Source organism: Pseudophryne corroboree, chromosome 1 (genome assembly GCF_028390025.1).
Source record: "Pseudophryne corroboree isolate aPseCor3 chromosome 1, aPseCor3.hap2, whole genome shotgun sequence".
Lineage (NCBI taxonomy): Eukaryota > Metazoa > Chordata > Amphibia > Anura > Myobatrachidae > Pseudophryne > Pseudophryne corroboree.
This window is the reverse complement of record NC_086444.1, coordinates 973,834,042-973,852,285: the sequence shown is the minus strand read 5'-3', so window position 1 is coordinate 973,852,285 and position 18,244 is coordinate 973,834,042. Positions and strand designations below refer to the sequence as shown.

The 18,244-nt window shown below is 41.0% G+C and overlaps 1 protein-coding gene across 1 annotated transcript; it reads right to left on the bottom strand.

The window, feature by feature from the left end:
- Positions 1 to 7,300: 7,300 nt before the first annotated feature.
- On the bottom strand, positions 7,301 to 17,635 carry FGA (fibrinogen alpha chain). Its single transcript, XM_063920514.1, has 6 exons — positions 17,527 to 17,635; positions 16,251 to 16,367; positions 10,886 to 11,069; positions 9,749 to 9,894; positions 8,691 to 9,651; positions 7,301 to 8,106 (listed from the first exon to the last, which is right to left on the bottom strand). Exons 1-6 carry the CDS (start codon positions 17,578 to 17,580, stop codon positions 7,424 to 7,426), a joined length of 2,145 nt encoding a protein of 714 aa, XP_063776584.1. The 5' UTR covers positions 17,581 to 17,635; the 3' UTR covers positions 7,301 to 7,423.
- Positions 17,636 to 18,244: the final 609 nt, after the last annotated feature.

Sequence of the window (18,244 nt, the reverse complement as noted above, 5' to 3'; positions counted from 1 at the left end):
ATACTGGTGGTCACTGTCAGCAAAACTGTGCACTGTACTCCTGCTATAGCTGTTCCCCAGTCCCCACAATTAAGCAGTGTGAGCACTCAGCACAGATATATCATGCAGCACACTGAGCAGTAGCACAGATATGGTATGGAGCGTTTTTTTCAGGCAGAGAACGGATAAAAAACTGGTGGTCACTTTACTTATCAGCAAAACTCTGCACTGTACTCCTCCTAACAGCTGCTCCCCAATCCTCCCCACAATTATAGTAAAATAAATTTAAACAAGCAATCAGTCTCTCAGTCTCAGATCAACTGTCTCGTATTAGTAGTGTACGGAGAGGACGCCAGCCACGTCCTCTCCTTATCAATCTCAATGCACGTGTGAAAATGGCGGCGACGCGCGGCTGCTTATATAGAATCCGAATCTCGCGAGAATCCGACAGCGGGATGATGACGTTCGGGCGCGCTCGGGTTAACCGAGCCATACGGGAGAATCCGAGTATGGCTCGGACCCGTGTAAAAAGGCTGAAGTTCGGGGGGGGGTCGGTTTCTCAGAAACCGAACCCGCTAATCACTACTAGATACACTGCCCTCTGGGGGGTAAGGGGGTAATTCAGGTCTGATCGTAGATGTGCTAAATTTAGCACATCTACGATCAGTTTCTTAGACATGCACAGCACAGGGTTAGTCTGCCCCGCATGTCTGGCCATACCCCCCCCCCCCCGCAAGGGTGCAAAAAAAAGGGGGGGGGGAGGTAGCGATGCTTTTGCACCCACTGAGTAGCTCCCTGCCAGAGCATTCCCTGCACATCGGCAGGCCGCTACTCGCCACTTACCAGGTTGCAGTGGCTGCTTGTGACATCACGCAGCCGCCGCGCTCCGCCCCCGCATGGTCCGGACACGCCTCCATTGTTTGAACCGCACCTTGCCAAAGGCGTTCTAACGCCATTGGCACACAACCTCCCGCCCCGCGACCTTCTCTGCCTGTCAATCAGGCAGTGGTGATCCCAGCCCATTGATGTTTTTAGCATCTCACTGGGCTCCCGGGGTGCGCACGCGCAGTGTGTCTGCTGCGTGTGCGCACTCCGCATAGGGATTCAGACTGCGATCGCTGCCACTGCAGCGATCCAGTCTGAATTAGGCTCTTTGGGGGTAATTCTGAGTTGATCGCAGCAGGAACTTTGTTATCAATTGGGCAAAACCATGTGCACTGCAGGTGAGGCAGGTATAACATTTGCTGAGAGAGTTAGATTTGGGTGGGGTGAGTTCAATCTGCAATCTAAATTGCAGTGTAAAAATAAAGCAGCCAGTATTTACCCTGCACAGAAACAAAATAACCCACCCAAATCTAACTCTCTCTGCAAATGTTATATCTGCCCCCCCTGCAGTGCACATGGTTTTGCCCAATTGCTAAAAAATGTCCTGCTGTGATCAACTTGGAATTACCCCCTTTGTATGAGCTTCTGAAAACAATGCATTTGGAAACGGTCTCCCAGAAATCTTGCATTTGAATCAGGCCCATACTGTAGTTAAATAATCTATTAGCTACCATAAGAATGGTCTTTGTACAGTATGCATCATCTGCTTTGTAGGGCACAACTGGCCCCAGGGACTGTACAATATACTGTGCACAGGGCCACCAAGGACCAAGGAATATATTTTATTGCTCACCAGGGCTAGGCACAGAAATCTATAAGATACTGTAAACTGGTCAAAAGAACCTGGACTCTGTAGTATACAGGTCATAAAGAGATGGGCTCTGTAATGTACACACTATGGGGGTAATTCCAAGTTAATCGCAGCAGGAATTTTTTTTAGCAGTTGGGCAAAACCATGTGCACTGCAGGGGGGGCAGATATAACATTTGCAGAGAGTATTAGATTTGGGTGGGTTATTTTGTTTCTGTGCAGGGCAAATACTGGCTGCTTTATTTTTACAATGCAATTTAGATTGCAGATTGAACTCACCACACCCAAATCTAACTCTCTCTGCACACGTTATATCTGCCTCCCCTGCAGTGCACATGGTTTTGCCCAACTGCTAAAAAATTTCCTACTGCGATCAACTTGGAATTACCCCCTATAACTATAGCAGCCATGCAATGTGATCTGTATTGTGTACTGACCATGAAGCAATGGGTCCAGCTTGGGGGGTAATTCTGAGTTGATCGCAGCAGGAATTTTGTTAGCAGTTGGGCAAAACCATGTGCACTGCAGCAGTGGCGTAAGTTCGCCTCAGTCACCCGGAGGCATGATAAATGTTGATGCCCCCCTTACATACTGTATACACACACACCCTTCATATGTAGCTATCTGACACTCATGTTGAACAGAAGTTGCGTGCTCAGGTGCCTTTGCCAATAGTAATATATATACACATACAAAGTGGAGGGCACTCCAAGTCAGTCATCACAATAAAATAGACACCAGCATACCTTTATAGCACACCTACAGTACTCCCTCACCCACCAGTGTGTCACAATGTAGATGCTTTGGCGCAGTGGTGTGCCGATATACAGTATATATATAAAAAACACACAAACGCCTCTTTCACTTACACACACAAATGCCACTTTCACTTAAACACACACACGCCTCTCACTTACACTCACGCCTCTTAAACATGCCTCCTTAGCTTAAATACACACATGCCTCCTTCGCTTAAACACACACACCTTTGCTTAAACACACACAATCCTCACTTACACACACGCCTCTCACTTACACACACATCTCTCTCTTACACAAACGCCTCTCACTTACACATGCTTCCTTCACTTAAACTCACACACGCCTCCTTCATTTAAACTCAAGCACACACGCCTCCTTCACTTAAACACACAAACATGCCACTTTCACACACACACACACACACACACACACACAAATGCCTCTTTCACTTAAACACACATATAACTCTCTCTCTCACACACACGCCTCTTTCACTTAAACACACACAAACAAAAACAAACATGCTTCCTTCACTTACACACACACACACACACACACACACACACACACACACACACACACACATGCACTCATAAAACACAGTGCTGCCAACATTTATTAAATACCCCCCAGCACCCCTCCCCTTTCCAACTACACCCCCCCCCCCCCCCCCCCCACAGTGCAGCTTGAGGCAAGTGCTGCCAGTGCCTACCTGCTGCTATCAGCCCAACAGAAGAACAGAGATCTTCACTCGGCCAGCTCATCTGGAAGGGCCTGGCAGGAGTTGAGTTCTGGAGCTCCCCCGAGCTGTAGCCACAGCCAGCTCTCTGTATATACTAGGAGGCAGCTTCCGTGTCACTGACACGAAAGCTCCTCGCAGTGAACGATCTTCAGGGTCAGGCAGCTGGAGACAATGGAGGAGATCTGCCCCCTTGAGGTCAGGAGCCCGGCGGCAGCCGACTCCACTGCCTCCCAGAGTTCCGCCCCTGCACTGCAGGAAGGGCAGATATAACATGTGCAGAGAGAGTTAGATTTGGGTGTGGTGTGTTCAATCTGCAGTGTAAAAATAAAGCAGTCAGTATTTACCCTGCACAGAAACAAAATAACCAACCCAAATAATCTAACTCTCTCTGCACATGTTATATCTGCCTCCCCTGCAGTGCACATGGGGGGTGATTCCAAGTTGATGGCAGCAGGAAATTTTTTAGCAGTTGGGCAAAACCATGTGCAGTGCAGGGGGGCAGATATAACATTTGCAGAGAGAATTAGATTTGGGTGGGTTATTTTGTTTCTGTGCAGGGTAAATACTGGCTGCTTTATTTTTACACTGCAAATTAGATTGCAGATTGAACTCACCCCACCCAAATCCAACTCTCTCTGCACATGTTATATCTGCCTCCCCTGCAGTGCACATGGTTTTGCCCAACTGCTAACAAAGTTCCTGCTGCGATCAACTCAGAATTACCCTCTATATACACCTGCAACATTTCCTCTGCACAAACCCTATCCTAAAATAAATGAAGCCACATACTTTGTGCCACAGCACATGATGTAAGCCATATTATTTCATTTTCTGAACAGTTTCTCTGTTATTTATTTTTATAGTTTAACAATATAGGGCCTGATTAAGAGTTAAAAGTGATACACAAAGAGGAGCAATGAGCATGTTGCTCCCAGATGAAATCATGTTGCAATTCATGCTTATGTCATGGTGCAAATAGTTTTTTTTTTTTTTGTTCCTTTTCTGACTTTTTCCTAACTCTGCATCAGGCCCACAGTATGCAGGTAAGTATTATTCATTGTACACAAAGGACTGTATAAATGCTGGAGTAATGATATCACTAATCCCAACCTGTAAGCCAGAGGTTCTCAAACTCGGTCCTCGGGGGCCCACACAGTGCATGTTTTGCAGGTCTCCTCACAGAATCGCAAGTGAAATAATTAGCTCTACCTGTGGACCTTTTAAAATGTGTCACTGAGTAATTAATACACCTGTGCACCTGCTGGGTTACCTGCAAAACATGCACTGTGTGGGCTCCCGAGGACCGAGTTTGAGAACCTCTGCTGTAAACAATAACATCAGCAAGTCCCCATAGTTTAATGCCATGATTTTAGCAAGAAATGTAATTTCACCATTTACAGCATGAGGAAAATACCTTCTTAAAGACCCCTTATGTTTTCTATAGGTGGTAGACTTGGGGACTACTCCCTTGCCTATATAACATGTGTGAATTGAAGGGACATATATGCATTTAAAGTATCTATGTGGGCTTTATCAGTATGTTCATAGCATCCAGATGAGTTGAGAATTCTGCATTATGCAGTGGCTTAGATAACAGAAGACACTGTATGATCACAGGAAAGACCTAACGTATTTACAGTATATAAATGTTCTCTTTGCACCTGTATCATAGCAGGAAATGTTTGTGAAAACAGCAGATGGAGTCTTGTGGGCTGACCTCATATTAACATGTCCAGGTTATTATTTCACTAAGAATATGTTTCAGCCCATAAATCATCTGTTCCCCACTGTGTATTGGCGATGGGTTGTCTTTAAAAGGACTATAACATAGGAGAGTGTCTAAGTCAGGGATGGGAAACCTTCTGCCCTCCAGCTGTTTTTGAACTACACATTCCAGCATGCCCTGCAACGGTTTTAGCATGGCCAAATAGCAAAACTGTAGCAAAGCATGCTGGTATGTGTAGTTCAACTTAAACAACAGCTGGAGGGCCGAAGGTTCCCCATCTCTTGTCTAAGCTGTTTAAACCCTAGTCCAGAGTTTCTCATACTCTGTTTTTACAGTCCAGGTTTTAAGGATATCCATGCTTGTGTCCAGATGGTTAAAACAAATTGACTGAGGTAGATTTTCCCAAACTCCACCGTTACAGTCCAGGTTTTAAGGATATCCATGCTTGTGTCCAGGTGGCTAAATCAAATTGATTGAGTTTCTAATTAAGTCACCTGTCCTCAAGCATGTATATCCTTAAAACCTAGTCTGAATGGAGGAGTTTAGAGAACTCTGCCCTAGTCAATCCCTTGAGTTCAGCTGAGTTGTTACTGTACTTGCCTTTGTCTGTAAGCATGTTTCTTTCTGCAGCTTGATGAAGTTGTTTTAATTCTGAGATACTTATTTTGTGTTGGGTGTTACTTGTCACACAGGATTGTTTTGCTGCCTCCATTCGACTGACAATTTCTTTCCCAAATTTGGTTATCAGACCTTGTACCCTACACCCAGTTGGGCACATGGTGACCTGCCAATAAGGAGAGTTTGAGTCACTTCTCTGGGCCAATGAATATGCTCATTGATAAATTTTAATTATTTCCTGTGGGGATGTTTTAAGTCCTCTTTTACTGCAACTATCCATTATAATTCCACTGTTACTGCAACTACCCACTGTTACTGCAACTACCCATTAATACTGTAAGGTGACTGATGTGAATGTGAAGCATGCACTATAAGTTATACTACAGATTGAAGCATATTTATTAAAAATTGCAATGTTCCCCTGAAAATGAAAAAATTCTTATGACCGAATACAGTATTGCTGCAATAAGATTTTTTTTTCCAGGGGTATGTATCATGTTTTAGATGCCGGATCACAGGCTCTGATAAGAGTCCACTGTGGTCATGAGAAAGATGTAAAGTTATTGCTTACACAGTTTAATTACAAATCCAATATGCAATGCATAATAGTTGCAATGGGTCAATCACAATCAGTGAGAAATTGCAAGATCCCTATCCAGCAAGGCTGTGGGGAAACGCCATCCGAAGATAACATTAGCTAACGTAGGCAAGGTTGGTGAAAGCCAAGCTTGTCTACGCCTGTTACATAGCTCTTTCATGCCATCCATATAGCAGTATCAGGAATGCTCATTCAAGCGATATAAAAGCAAGCATTGAATCCTGAATTCTATCATGTTCAGTTCTAGTAAAATTTCTGTCCTTAAATATTTAGAAACAGACAAATCTGCATATTTTAATATCAGAATTAACTATATGTCCAATTAATATAATGAAAACTTAAAGTGGATACATTTTAGTTAGGCACCACAACCATAATATCTCTGCATACTACAATAGCACCTATACAGATTGTAAGATATGTAAGTTCACTAACATATAACAGTGATATTGTTGTGATCTCATAACATGAGTTCTAGTAATATTATATTAAATTATATTATATGATTTTATAGTACAGGTTGAGTCTCCCTTATCCAAAATGCTTGGGACCAGAGGTACTTTGGATATGGGATTTTTCCGTATTTTGGAATAATTGCATACCATAGTGAGATATCATGGTGATGGGACCTAAATCTAAGCACAGGATGCATTTATGTTTCATATACACCTTATACACACAGCCTGAAGGTCATTTTAGCCAATATTTTTTATAACTTTGTGCATTAAACAAAGTGTGTGTACATTCACACAATTCATTTATGTTTCATATACACCTTATACACACAGCCTGAAGGTCACTTAATACAATATTTTTAATAACTTTGTGTATTAAACAAAGTTTGTGTACATTGAGACATCAAAAAACAAAGGTTTCACTATTTCACTCTCACTCAAAAAAGTCCGTATTTCGGAATATTCCGTATTTCGGAATATATGGATATGGGATACTCAACCTGTATAACTATTAATTCAATACTATAGCTTTGCATGTTAGAACATGCTAACAGAGAAACATATATTATACATCCTTTAACCTTTGTTTAAAGCATTCAATGAGTAATATATGTCTTTACATCATACTACTACATGATATGTATTACAATTTATTATTGTTAGAGTAGATTGGGGCTATGATCTATAGTGTGATGTAGAATAAGAACAACAACACAACAAGGAGGTAATGAAAGTGAGTTATTTAGTTTTCTTTTCAGTCACAGTTGCAATACATTAGGCCAGGAATAAAAAAAAACACATAATACAATGGTGAATAGGGGAGTGGAATACTATACAATGATATAATACTATTCAGTGTCAACAGGTCGAATTTTCATTTTAACAGTTTTGAGGGAGTAATCGACTGGCTTAAATAATACCCAAATAATTCCATTTTCAATCTCATAAGGTGCATTATTTCTTGGGTCATACTGACCTCCAGGATAGTAAATCCCATTAAGATTTGCTGCTTGGCAGTTATTGTACCACCACCCACCTCCGTACATTTCTGCACAGTTCTCCTCCCACTTGTCACTGTCCCTATCATATGTACTAAACTTCATGTTGACATGAGAAGTATATTCCCGGTCATCTTTAGAGCCTTCTATGAGGGCATCTCCTGCTGAACCATCATAACTGTTAACATTAAGAGCATAACCCTCTGATTCAGATCCTAAGCGAAAATTATATTCCGCATAAACCTGCTTCCCAGACCAGTCCTCTAACTCAATTCTCAGAATTGTCTCCTTTCGGCTCAATAAATGGATGTATTCATTTCCCAGCCATAGTTCTCCTTTCCCATTTCCATCCACAGAGCCAAAGCCATTCTTGTAGTCTTCCCAGGTTCTGTTAAAATTCACAGATCCATCTTCCCTTTGTTGAATCAAGATCCATCCTCCTAATTGGGTGTCCTGGTCACAATAAACTGACAGCCCTCTATGGGATCCTTCTGGCCTGATTTTGAAAATGCCACTTTTGGCACCAGCACAGTCTAAAAAGAAATGCAGTTTCACCTTGTATGCCGATATCATTTTTATTAGTACGTCATTTTCACATTGCTATGGTAGCCGGGACTGTCTTGTTTTTTTATTTTTTGGTTTTTGTTTGTTTGTTTTGTTTCTTTTTAAATATGATGACAATGTTGTGTTTCCCTATACATATTTGGAATTTGAAAATGTACAGTTCAGAGAAGGGAACATTATATATACTGCCTTCTATAGTACTTTATGTCTTCATAAATGTATGTGATCAAATCACAGCATCACTTCCCTCTGAAGAGGTAAACCAATTTAGAATTTTGGTAAAAATACAGTTGAATGTCATGATTTATGAGTGACTGTTTAATGGTTATGTTTTATAGTGGTATAAACAGTCCTTTGAACTATCATTATATTTATTTGCAGTCCAGTTAGTGAAGACATGGTATAAAATAGCTAATGTAACAGATTCTAATACAAGGTCACCCTCTGAAAGCATCCTAGTCAAATTGTATTGTGGAATTCTTTTGTTTGGTTGGCTGAATTATGTGTTTTCCCGGCTTAATAACCTAACACTGGAACTATCACTTTCACTTACCCAACCCTGTCTCTTTCGTTCCTGGTCGCACACTGCGGGCTGAAAAATCTGGCGTGTCTTCTTCACTGTTTTGATGCTGTATTGGGCCAACATCTTCTAATACTGGGCCACTTTTGTATTTAGAGACAGTCTGGGATCCTTCCTTAGTGTCCCCACTGCTGCTGTATACTGTCTTGGTAAAAGTGGAGGAGCCAGATGAGCTTTGGGATTTGATAGGTATAAAGCTAGGAGCGCCAAGGTCTGTATGGCTAAAATCATCAAATTCATCATCTCCTCCTGTTATTAAGCCACTATTGACAGTCTTGCCACTAAGGAAGTCCTCCCAGTACTTAAGGTTGGCATCTCCTAAACTACCGCTTCCAGTTACCCTGACAGTATATGTGCCATCAGAATCTAATTTACCCTTTCCATCAGCCTTAAGCTGTTCTAACCTCTGACACTCCTCTCCACCACTTAATGTTTCGGTAATTTCTTCCTTAGGTCCAGCAGGTCCCTGAATGATTTTCTTCTGAATGGTTTTGGTGCATGAGACAACTCGACTTTCTGAAGTAACCACTGTCTTATCTCCCCCAGATTGAGTACCCTTACCCCCAATGACAACAAATTTAGTTTCTGATGGTTGCTCTTTTGTAGAACCAAAAGTGACAGATGTAGAAGACAGTGGTTGTCCTTTTACCTCTTTAGATTTCCCTTCTAGCACAAATGAATATTGTTCAATATCATGGAAAAGTGGAAACTGCTCTTTTTGAAGAGTTAGTGCCTTGTAGTGGGGAGGAACTGTAGACTCTTTAACTGGTCTCATCTTCAGCAATGGGAGAGGATCACTGTTTGGTCTCAGGTCAGTAGATTCAAGCTGCACCACTAGTTTCTTGATGTTTTCATAACTATCGTGATCCACATTATAATCAATGCTCTTTGCGCAAGATCCTTTGCAAGCACGGAGTTTAATATCAATGTCGACCTAGAAAAGGAGGATGGTAGAAAAGACCATATCATTAACCTGGAATAAATGGGCTAATGCTGTTTTTGAACACATAAGTACATTTCCACTGGCTTACCTCAAGGCGCTTCATTTCTGCAACCTGCTCCCTAACGTTCCTCTGCAATAATTTGATTCTTTCCACCTGGCTGGAAACTGTTATTTTCAGAAAATCTATTTTCCTTTTGAGGCTTTCAGTCACCATGTTATAAGTGCTATCCGTCTCTAAAATATAAAAAAAGCAATAAGAAATTGCAATATAACAGTGAATTGTAGTCTACAGTAAGATCATGATTTGTGACTTTGTTACTACTGTATACAAAGTATTTTTTTGAATAGATCTTATTTACACATTTATTATTTGTGCATACTATCTACAGTTTAGAGTAGTTAGGCATAAGTTTCACAATTGTTTTAAATATATATTGTTTAGCCTTAACGTTGCGATCATCAATTTTTTAGCATTTAAATTGGATGTTGGTGAATATATATTGCGGGGGGGGATATCTCCAGGGCAAATTGGCCATAGCGCTCACCAGCAAGATTCCTGGTAGGCTGACATGTCTGCAGGGCCTGTTTTGTGTATTGTCATGTGGCCCCACACCCCACATGACAGGCAGCCCATTGCCATGGCTACAAGGAATGTTATACCTCTTGTGCTGCCAATGTCTGGCCACCTATAAAGTTTTACACGGCCACTTTTAGTTCCCAATCTGCCCCTAGTCTACAACAAAAGACGCAAAGAAGGCCGCATTTATGTACAATCAGGCCCTATAAGGAGGTATCCCGTTCCCTACATCAGACTGCACCCCCAATTAGGGCTGCTTCCATAAAATTCCCAGGCTGGTTTTCCACCCCAATCCACCACTGGATATTTCTACATGATATTATGGTACTATTTCTGATACCCCACTGACTGGTGACTGTTATAGCTGTTGCACACAATATACATTTTAAGCAAATAGGCTGCATTTCCACTGATGTTTTTTTATGTTTTAGCCATAACATTGTCATGAAGGCTATTCAACGTTTTATTTGTTTCAAATGAGCATAGACAAATGTGTTGATTCCTACATAGCAGTGTAGCGGATGCTCAGACAACTGCCTATATTCTACGAAATAAAGTTATATGTGCCTTATTTACTTATATCTTCACGTCTTCAAAAGATAACTGATAAAGTACAGCTGCAATGGAACTGACGGCATTTATACTTACGCTGGGCTGAAACCAATTTATCCTTGATGAAGTCATATGTTTCCTTGGTTGTGATATCAATGCTTTTATAATTGCTTTCACCATCCTTTAATTGTTGCTTAATTATATCAATTCTTTTGGCAAAATCTTTATCAGCCTGGTTAGTTAAACCTTGAATTCTGCATCCAGAAGGACATTTGGGACCCTGTAAATAACAAATAAAATGCATCTATAGTTAATCCAAACTTATGATTTTATTTATTTTATTTTTAAAAAGTCTTAAATCTGGAATAATGAGTTCTGTGTGCATCACAGAATCAATCAAGAATTACATTTATTTTTAATGTGTTAATCATTTTTGTTACTACAAGAAAATACTTTATTTCCTCTTCAGAAATAGAAGCCTAATGGCAGCCTGACTGAGTGTTGATATGAATGGATTTATCTGGTGGTCAATTAAAACAGTTCAATGCCAAGGAACAATTGGGAACATACAGTAGGGGAAGATTTCTTAAAGCTTTGGTAGAAATAAAGGGGGTCATTCCGAGTTGATCGCTAGCTGCCGTTGTTCGCAGCGCAGCGATCAGGCAAAAAATCAGCATTTTGTCGCATGCGTATGCTCCGCAATGTGCATGCGCGTCGTACGGGTACAAAGCCCGCTGTGGTTGTGCACAGGTTCTAGGGAAGTTTATAGTCGTACTGACGGCCGCAAGAAGATTGACAGGAAGGGGCGTTTCTGGGTGTCAACTGACCGTTTTTAGGGAGTGTTTGCAAAAACGCAGGCGTGTCTGAAAATATGCAGGCGTGGCTGGGCGTACACTGGGTGGGTGTATGACGTCAAATCCGGACACGAATAGGCTGAAGTGATCGCAAGCGCTGAGTAAGTTCAGAGCTACTCTGAAACTGCACAAACTTTTTTTGCAGAGCTCGGCTGCACATGCGTTCGCACTTCTGCTAAGCTAAAATACACTCCCTAGTGGGCGGCGGCATAGCGTTTGCACGGCTGCTAAAACTAGCTAGCGAGCGATCAACCCCCAAAGTACCAACCAATCAGCTTCTGTCATTTTGCAGACTGTTTTGAAAATGAATAGAAGCTGATTGGTTGATAGTTTATCTCTCTCCACTTTACCTCTCTCTAAGGTTTGATACATTTACCACACTGTATTAGTGACTCAATTCCATAACCAACATACAATTTTATCCCTAAAAATCTTGTTATTTGTGCTAGATGCAATGTTGGTAACTATAGATTTGCATAGATGCATTTGTGTAAAACCATTTATTCATTGATGTATCTATAATGGGTGCAGGGGATGCAGTGCACACAGACCCCTGGGTTCAGGGAGAGCCCACACAGCACACCCTACACCCTTATCATTATACTTACCCCTCCAGGGTCCCACGCTAGTTAGCTCTGCAGACATAAATAACTGGGAAAATGACACGGTGGCCATTTTCCCAGTGATTTGCTCATGCATTGTAGATATGTCCTTGGGAACAAGGCACAGGTGCAATTTTCCTGGAGACCTGCGCATGCACAGTAGACTCTGGCACAAAGCCAAAGTCTACATCACTGTGGCTACTGAGATAGAGGAGGGGGCCCACACAGAGCCTGCACATGTCCCTAAATCCAGGCCCGGCGCTAGCTTCTCAGCAAAGGGATGCAGTGCAGGGAGGCGCCAGGAAGGAGTGGCGCTCTGCCTGATCTGCATTCCTATGCAGCGCCGTCCTGTCCCCCCTGCTGCTGCCGGCTGCTGCGTCTGTCACACTCTAAGACAGGCAGCGGCGCCGGCAGCACGAAGCCTCCTCTTCCCCTCCCCTCCCTTGTGGCAGTGTACAGACCTAAAAGGGGGCAGGGCTACATCGGAACAAGGGGTGGGGCTACACGGGTCCAGGCTGCAGCAGGAGGATGAGCTGATACAGCTCCGGCCAGCCAGACTTCCTTAGGTAAGTGTCTGGAAGTGTGTGTGTGTGTATACAGTGTCTGTGTATACTGTATATATGTGTGACTGTGTATGTGTGTAATGTATGTACAATATGTGTGTGTTTATATGTATATGTGTATTTGGTGTGTGTATGTGAGTGTGTAAGTGTGACTGCGGCATAATTTGTGTAAGTGGCACTGGTACAGGGGGCATTATGTGTGCAAGCGTCACTGGTACGGGGGCGTTACGTATGCAAGCGTCACTGGTACATGGGGTGTTACGTATGCAAGCGTCACTGGTACGGGGGCGTTACACGTGTAAGCATCACTGGTACAGGAGGCTTTACGTGTTCAAGCGTCACTGGTACATGGGTCGTTACATGTGTTAGCATCACTCGTACAGGGGGCTTTACGTATGCAAGCGTCACTGGTACAGGGGGCGTTACATGTGTAAGCATCACTGGTACAGGGGGCGTTACGTGTGTAAGCGTCTCTGGTACAGGGGGCGTTACGTGTGTAAACGTCACTTCTACAGGGGGCATTATGTGCGCTGTCCCTTTGTAAAGTATGGGAGGGCGCAAATTTATAGTTTGCAGGGGGGCGCCGAACACCCAGGCACTGGCCCTGCCTAAATCTATAACTGGGCAATTATAGGCCTCAGGAGCAAAAGCAGGATTTCTGGAAGACAGTTACCAATGCATTGTTTTCCCAGAAGCTCATGGAAAGTGCAGTGTAGCTAATACTTCAGATATATACATGATCAGTGATCACAATTAGCTGTTAAATGTTGAAGCAGACCAGAGCTGTTTATCTTTTCTTCTGGATGTGGATAGTGGATACCATTCCATAATCCAAGTCTCTGCTGTGTGGAGCACTGAAACAAGTCCGGGAGTCTGGGGAACAACAGAAGAACCTGGACATACTGTATGCATTAGTCTCCTTATACCTTGGATAGTGTATGCAATACAGTGTAAATAGTATATGTATAATGTATATGCTTAATGTATAGTCTAGACTGTAAGGGACTGTAAGGGGAAAGAGTCTAAAATACTAACTTCATGTGTTAAACAATCACATGGAGGGTGCGAGGGGTTCGGACCGCAGCGGGTGACATCATCCGAAGGGATGACACCAAAGTAACGGAAGCCAGGAGTGGGCACTGAACAATAATGTCACAGTGCAGCACCTACTCCTGGTCATTGAGGAGGAGCTGGCACTGTGAGTTAAAATACAGAAAGGGGGGATTTTGTTTGAGAGGTAGGAGAAAGGAAGTGGAGGGATGGTCTGATGAAATGCTTGTATATTTTTTCCTAATTATTTTGGTGATATTATTTCATTTATGAGTATATTTCCATATTCTTCTACATTATTCGGGCCATTATTGATTATACACAAACCTAATATATTTCACATAAATCACATAACTGGGCATTACAGATGGTGTAATGGTTAGCATTATGCTTCACAGCACTGGGGTCATGGTTTCAATTCCCACCATGGCCCTGTGTGGAGTTTGTATACTCTCCCCTTACCTGCGTGGGTTTCCTCCGGGTACTCCGGTTTCCTCCCACAATCCAAAAATATACAGGTTGGTTAATTGGGTCCCAACAAAATTAAAACTAGCATGAAAGTGTGTGCATGTACATGTGATAGGGAAAATAGATTGTAAGCTTCACTGAGGCAGGGACTGATGTGAATGGCCAAACATTCTTTGTAAAGCGCTGCAGAATATGTGTGCGCTATATAAATAACTGGTAATAAATAATAAATAAATAAATGGTCAGGAAAAAGTTAAAGGTTAAACTTTGCATGCGCAGCAGCTTCATTCTATACTATCGGCAGGATGTAATGGCGTCCGAGACAGCTGGAGGTGTAGGTTGCTGACCGATCGCAGACATTTTTTTAAAGGGGCAATCACTTACAAGGCAAAACTATGCCTTGTAAGTGATTGCTTCTTTAAAAAAACTTCTGCTATCGGCCAGTATCCCACATCTCCAGCGTTCTCGAACTCTTTTACATCACACCCATTATATTGCATGTTGTGGCCTCAGCTTTTGTAAAAACATATTATATACGATTGCTATTATGATCATGATTGTAGTTGCTGCCTGAGGTTGGAGTGGCTTTCCAGGCAACTGGAAACCCCTCCTGTATTTTCCTCTGGGCCTAATCCAAATAAAAGGTGCAAACTCAGCTATTTGCAAGAAATGCATAAAAATGAATGTAGTCAGAATTTGTATCATTATAAAAAAGAAAATGTCAGGAGAAAAGAATGAAGCATGGAAACAGTAGAAACTGCTTAAATACAGTGCTTTCTGCCATGGATGAGGTATGTCTTAAAATGGCGGCCGCTACAGTGATAGATATATTATTAGAATGATTGCCATTTATGTTAGTGAATAAAAAGATAACAATATACTGTATGTCATAGTTTTTTATAGTTTCACACGAATGATTAATCATAAACTTATTCTGCACAGTAGTCCTTTAAATACACAGTGTCTGGCATGGTCCTCCATTTTCCTGTAGGTGTATATATACTTCATTCACTGGGAGTTACAAATTATGGTAAGTCATACTCAGAAACAGGGACTCAACTGAGAACTTGTTGAAGAACAAAATAACAGTCATCTAAATTAGAGCTAGTATTTCTCACCTGGCTGCAGTGTATGTGAACTGTAAAGTAGCAGCTAGGTATGTAGGTCTATTTATGAAGCAGCGAAAAGAGTGGAGAAGTGAGCCAGTGAAGAAGTTGCCAATGGCAACCAATCAGCTGCTCTGTATAATTTTATAGTGTACAAATTATAAATGTTACTTCAATGCTGATTGGTTGCCATGGGCAACTTCTCCACTGGCTCACTTCTCCACACTTTTCACTGCTTCATGAATAGATCCCATGTGGCACACTAGAAAAAGGGAGAGATATATTGTTGTACTATTACACTAAGGGGGTCATTCCGAGTTGATCGCTCGGTAGCTACCTTTAGCAGCTGTGCAAATGCATAGTTGCCGCCCACAGGGGAGTGTATTTTCGCTTTGCAAATGTGCGAACGCCTGTGCAGCCGAGCGGGTACAAACACATTTTGTGCAGAACAAGACCAGCCCTGTAGTTACTTATTCTGTGCGATGATTGCAGCGATGAAGGTCCCGGAATTCACGTCAGATACCCGATATAATAATTAAGATTTATGATATTACAACTAAAATTGTGTATATACTGTCTGAATAATAGGGTATATTGTATGTATAATAGGGTATATTGTATGGAAGCAGATGGGATAATTACTAATACTGACCCAGTAAAACAGACTGTGCATATTAATTAATGAAATCCACAAAACATGGGTGTTGGTGGTACTTGAGAACTGGATTTGAGAAGCCCTGGTGTACAGTATTATTCTAAATTGTGATACCGAATAAGGTACGAGTATAAATAGTTACAGTGAAATAGCCCTTCCTTACCCAATCATCATCTGAACAGATTGGCCAGTTCTTTTCCTGCTTGCACTCAGTATTGGTTTGTGATGGCTCAAGTCTGGGGCCACGTCCCGTTGCACCCTCCTCAATAAATGACTCACCCTGACATTATTGGAAAAGACAAAAAGAAAACAAAGTATATAATTATATATATATATATATATATATATATGCATGTCAACAATCATAATTGCAGTATTAACACATGCATGTGTGTGGAATGATATATATATATATATATATATATATATATATATATATATATACTGTGGATTTGGTCATGGATTTTTGATAATAGTATATGTATTGGTTATCTATGTAACATTTGCATATACGTAAGAGCACATTTATCCGCAATTATATTTGCTTCATATGTAATTTAACTTTATTTCCAAAGTCTTGATTTTAAGTATCACTTAATAAAGCACGCAACAAGTAAATCAGTGCTAAAATACATATGTGACTACTTGTCTTTGTAAAAGCAGCTTACCAAACAACACATACTGTTCAACACATAAATGAAAAGATGAACAAATAGGTGGATAAATTTGAAGAATGTTTTGTATATAAAGATATATATATATATATATATATATATATATATATATATATAGAGAGAGAGAGAGAGAGAGTTTCTTTTTTTTATTGAGAGAGGGGGGTCTGCTAGTCCAGCACTGGTCATTTGGAATGATGAATTTAATATTCATATCATGCTTTTATATAAGCTTTCAAGGCTATAGGATAAATGTAATAAGGTCCGAGTTGCCGGAGGTCCGGGATTTTGTCCAAAAATGGCCATGTTTTTAAAGCCGCAATCATTTACCAGGCAAAACCAATTTGTTTTTTCTTTGTAAATGATTGCCTCTTTATATATACAGCCATTCTCAACGAAATCTCGGACCTCCGGCAACACGGACCCTATTACATTTACCCCTATATCTTACTTGTCTTTGGTCAATGAACAAGTGGAAAAACACAGGATTGAGCAAAGTTAAGTGGCTTCCCTAAAAAGCTTTAAATAAAAAGAATCCAACAATTTAAAGTCTATTCTTAGAAACATATTTTATGCATATAATACAGAAACATAAACACTAAATTATAACTTGCAATATAAATTCATGCAATACTATTTCTAAAGCATTATATATTTATGTATGTATATATATATATATATATATATATATATATATATATATATATATATGCACCTATATCCATAGATAGATGTGATAGATCAGTAAATTAGTTAGCTATATCATACCCAAGTGGTGCCCACGAGGCAGAGCAGCAAGGCTGCTGGTATTGCTCTCAGCATCTTTTTGGCTTTGGCTGAGTGACGACTATAGTGAGGCTATTGCAACTGCTTGTCCCTTTTAAACCTGGCCACTAGTCTGAAATCAATCATTAGATTGCTCTATGTTTACTGAGCTAATAAGACCTGTGCACTGGACTGATGTCACTGCCCTGGCCACTATTGCTCAAGTCACTGAGTAAATATAATTTAGGCTCTCTGAGGTGACCTAGTGTACCATCATTATATTTGTAATAAAAACATACGTTGTTTGGGATGACAGGAACCAACATGAAAAGACAAGACAGTCCATGGTATAATTTTCAATGATTACACTGTGCAATAGCATCATTTCCCAAAATGTTTTGTTTTCAGTCTTGCGGTTTTACATTACTTCTGGTATATAAGAAATATTGGATCTTGTGAAATTGTTTGGAAAGTGTCACAATTTACAATTATACGTGTAATGCTTAGCAGTGCAGTCCTGCCAATGTGAAAATAGTTTTATCTTTGTCATCCCTATGGTTTAGTACTGGCTGATGCAGTAATGTGCCAACCTGGTAAGATGGGCCTAGGGTTCAACATTTAGATTACAATTAAACTACCATACTCTGTTCAGATAAGATCATCTCAAAGTGTTTTATTATGCAATTACAATAGGACGGATGGCAAGGCACCAAGTATGGTG

Bases quoted from the DNA above. Each gene is read 5' to 3' on its own strand.
- FGA (XM_063920514.1), bottom strand. From the start codon at position 17,580: ATGCTGAGAGCAATACCAGCAGCCTTGCTGCTCTGCCTCGTGGGCACC. The intron at 11,070-16,250 runs GTAAGGAAGGGC...TGTTATTTACAG, and splicing joins TCTGTTCAGATGATGATTGG to GGTCCCAAATGTCCTTCTGG. The intron at 8,107-8,690 runs GTAAGTGAAAGT...ATTTCTTTTTAG, and splicing joins AACGAAAGAGACAGGGTTGG to ACTGTGCTGGTGCCAAAAGT.